Genomic DNA, 2822 nt, shown 5'->3' on the forward strand with positions numbered 1-2822 from the left:
TGAATATACATATACTCGGTGGTCAAACTAGCTAATTGAATTTTTCCTACCTCTACATGAACTATTTTTTTCTTTTGCTAACCTATTTTAATAACAATATATGAGGAGGAAGACGTTTTTATCTCACTAGATGTCTAGATATATATCGTGAAATATTTTTTTCTAGAATTGTTTTTTTATTGAGGTGGAGAGAACGTATATATATGTCATCAATCAATGGTAAAAAAATTTCAAACAACCATGCGTGCTCGCTTTCGTGACGGGAATAGGAAGTACCGTTGGTTGATTTGTTGTGAGAGAAAAATATTATTCGTTGGCTGAATAAGTACGGCTTATAAGCCAAATGAACAGGGCGTAGGTTTTTAGGAGATCCGGAGTGAAAGGCTACCTTTCTGAGATACCCAAGGAAGAGGGTGTTGTGATGATGGGACATGGGCAGGCAGGTGAGGCCGTGCTAACACGATGCTAGGAATGTGAGCGTTTAGTACAGTTGCTCTGTTCGTTTGGCTGATAAGCCATGGTTGAAAGTACTGTTGGTTGATTTGTTGTGATAGAAAAATACTATTCGTTGGCTGAAAAAGTACGGCTTATAAATCAAACGAACAAGACGAATATTTTTAGCACCATGAGATTCGGACTAAGATTTTTTTTAGCACTGTATCTGTATTGAACCTAATGAAGGGCGGGCCTGATGCAAGCGGTAGAGTCTTACCGCCTGTGACCGGAAGATCCTGGGTTCAAGTCGCGGTCTCCTTGCATTGCACAGGCGAGGGTAAAGTTTGCCACTAACACCCTTTTCTAGACCCTCTGCACTGGATACGTCCTTTCCTTTATTGAACCTAATAATTGAAGCGAGTGGTGGCCCAGTGGTCAGTGGAGTATCCATACCAATACCATGCATGTGTGCTGTGTGCACTGTGCAGGATTTTGGGTGGGGGATTGGGGCTACCATCATCATTCATCAAGGACCTAAATGCAATAACAGTATGATTCAAACGTGCTGGGTACAAAAGGACACCCGCCCAATACAAAAGGGCCGAAACAAAGGGCCCTTTCTCCCAAAAGCAGACCATATCCCCAAGCAAGAACCCCAACCCACGGAGAAGTTTCCGCCTCACCTCCCTCTTGTCTTCTCTTCTCTCAACAAAGAACCAGCTAGCACACACAGCCCGAGCAATCCATTCCCATACCCGCCGCCATGTCTGCGTCGCCGGAGTTCTACAAGCCAGCGCCGCCGGCGTTCTCGCCGTGCAGCTCGCCGCTCCTCCTGCACGGGGCAGGGGCGGGAGCCGCAGGAGCGGTAGCGGAGGAGAGCGCCGCCGCCGCGACCATGTGGCCGCAGGAGGAGGAGGACTACCGGTGCCGGACGCCGACGAGCGGGGAGAGCCAGGTGAAGCCGCCGGGGACGTGCCCGCCGGCGCCCGCGGCCCCCGCGCTGTGCCGGAAGCGCCTGTTCGAGGTGGAGGTGTTCAGCCTGCGGCTGGAGCGCCTCTTCTGGCGCCCGCACCCCGCGGAGAAGAAGCGCCGGAGGGTGGCCTGCCCGGAGCCCAAGCCCAAGAAGAGCAGCTAGCTAGCTGCTAGCTTCGTGTGGCAGGTGCTAGTAGTAGAGATCGAGTAGCGGCAGCGGTAGCTAGGTGCAGGGGCCGGCCAAGTGGTTTCGGCTGGATCAGGTATCAGCTTAGGCCTCGTTCGGTTAGGCCGGATTGGCCCGGAACCTGGCCTGTTCCACCCGGATCGAATAGGCCCGGTTTCAATTCAGGCCGGACCAAGAATAGTCATTCGGCTAGATTCGGTCCGGAATAAAACTCGGTCAATCTGGGCCATTTTGCCCCCTCCTCCACCCGGAACGAAACCGGACCCTCATAGGTCCGGAACGAAACCTGTTCGACGCGATGAGAGGCGACGGCGCGGCACCACCGAGGGGATTGGGGCAATCATCGGTTTGAAGCCTGTATTGCCGAGCAATAATTTTTTTTATGTGGGGGAATTTTTTATGTGGGGGAATTAAACCGGATGGAATCCTAGTCTGGAAGCATTCCGAGGTTGCCGAACGAGGCCTTAGAGCAAGGGTAATAATACAGCCGCTTGCTGGCTGGAAGGTTTCTTACAGCCTTCTCTCAGCCCACTCATATAGTAGTTGGCTCTTTACAGTTAATACATGGTCCACTTGTCTCTCTCACAGACTTTCTTGGTTCTTGTGCCTAAGCTGGCTGTAAGCTTACAGCCCGCTTCTCCCCTCTCTCCTCCACCTCAGCATTCCCTCTCTCCTCCACCTCAGCATTTAGTCGGCTTACAGCCTGCTATTATACTTGCTCTTAGGAGGTGCATGGTGGTAGGGGTGTTAGGAGTACTGCGGTTTTACTGCTGTACTTGTACTACTACAGCTCGTATATATATCTCTATAGCTCATCAGTAATCAGCAGTTCTTATAGTTGCTAGATGCTGTTCAGTGTATGTGATGATAGTGTTCAGTTATGGTGTCAAAAGGTGTAGCTTAATACTAGGCAGGATCGGAGCTGCATGCCCTGAATCTTCATTCTTCCATGTAGCCTGTGTAATGAGCAGCTCATTTGTACCACTAGCGTCATATATACTATTACTCCGGTCGGAGCTCTCATTTCTCATTCACTTATTACACGCACTGGCTGTTCTTTGCATGTTCTGTTCATAGAAAAACTTGGTCTTGGCCCTTTAGAGGGCTTCTAAGAGAGCTCCGGCTCCAGCTTACCAAGGAGCCCTATAAACGGGATTAAAAAAATGGTTTCGCACCTGAAGCCACCAAAAAAGGCGAAGCCCTTTTCGAATTAGAAACTAGAGCCAAA

The 2822-nt window shown here is 50.1% G+C and overlaps 1 protein-coding gene across 1 annotated transcript; it reads left to right on the plus strand.

Moving 5' to 3' along the window:
• The first annotated feature begins 1077 nt into the window (after window positions 1-1077).
• LOC136539383 (cyclin-dependent protein kinase inhibitor SMR1-like) lies at window positions 1078-2604 on the plus strand. The gene has a single exon (XM_066531337.1). The coding sequence runs from the start codon at window positions 1199-1201 to the stop codon at window positions 1568-1570; it is 372 nt and encodes a 123-aa protein (XP_066387434.1). The 5' UTR covers window positions 1078-1198; the 3' UTR covers window positions 1571-2604.
• The last annotated feature ends 218 nt before the right edge of the window (window positions 2605-2822 follow it).

Source organism: Miscanthus floridulus, chromosome 2 (genome assembly GCF_019320115.1).
Source record: "Miscanthus floridulus cultivar M001 chromosome 2, ASM1932011v1, whole genome shotgun sequence".
Classification (NCBI taxonomy): domain Eukaryota; kingdom Viridiplantae; phylum Streptophyta; class Magnoliopsida; order Poales; family Poaceae; genus Miscanthus; species Miscanthus floridulus.

Excerpts from the sequence above, each read along its gene's own strand:
- LOC136539383 (XM_066531337.1), top strand. The coding sequence starts at position 1,199 with ATGTCTGCGTCGCCGGAGTTCTACAAGCCAGCGCCGCCGGCGTTCTCG.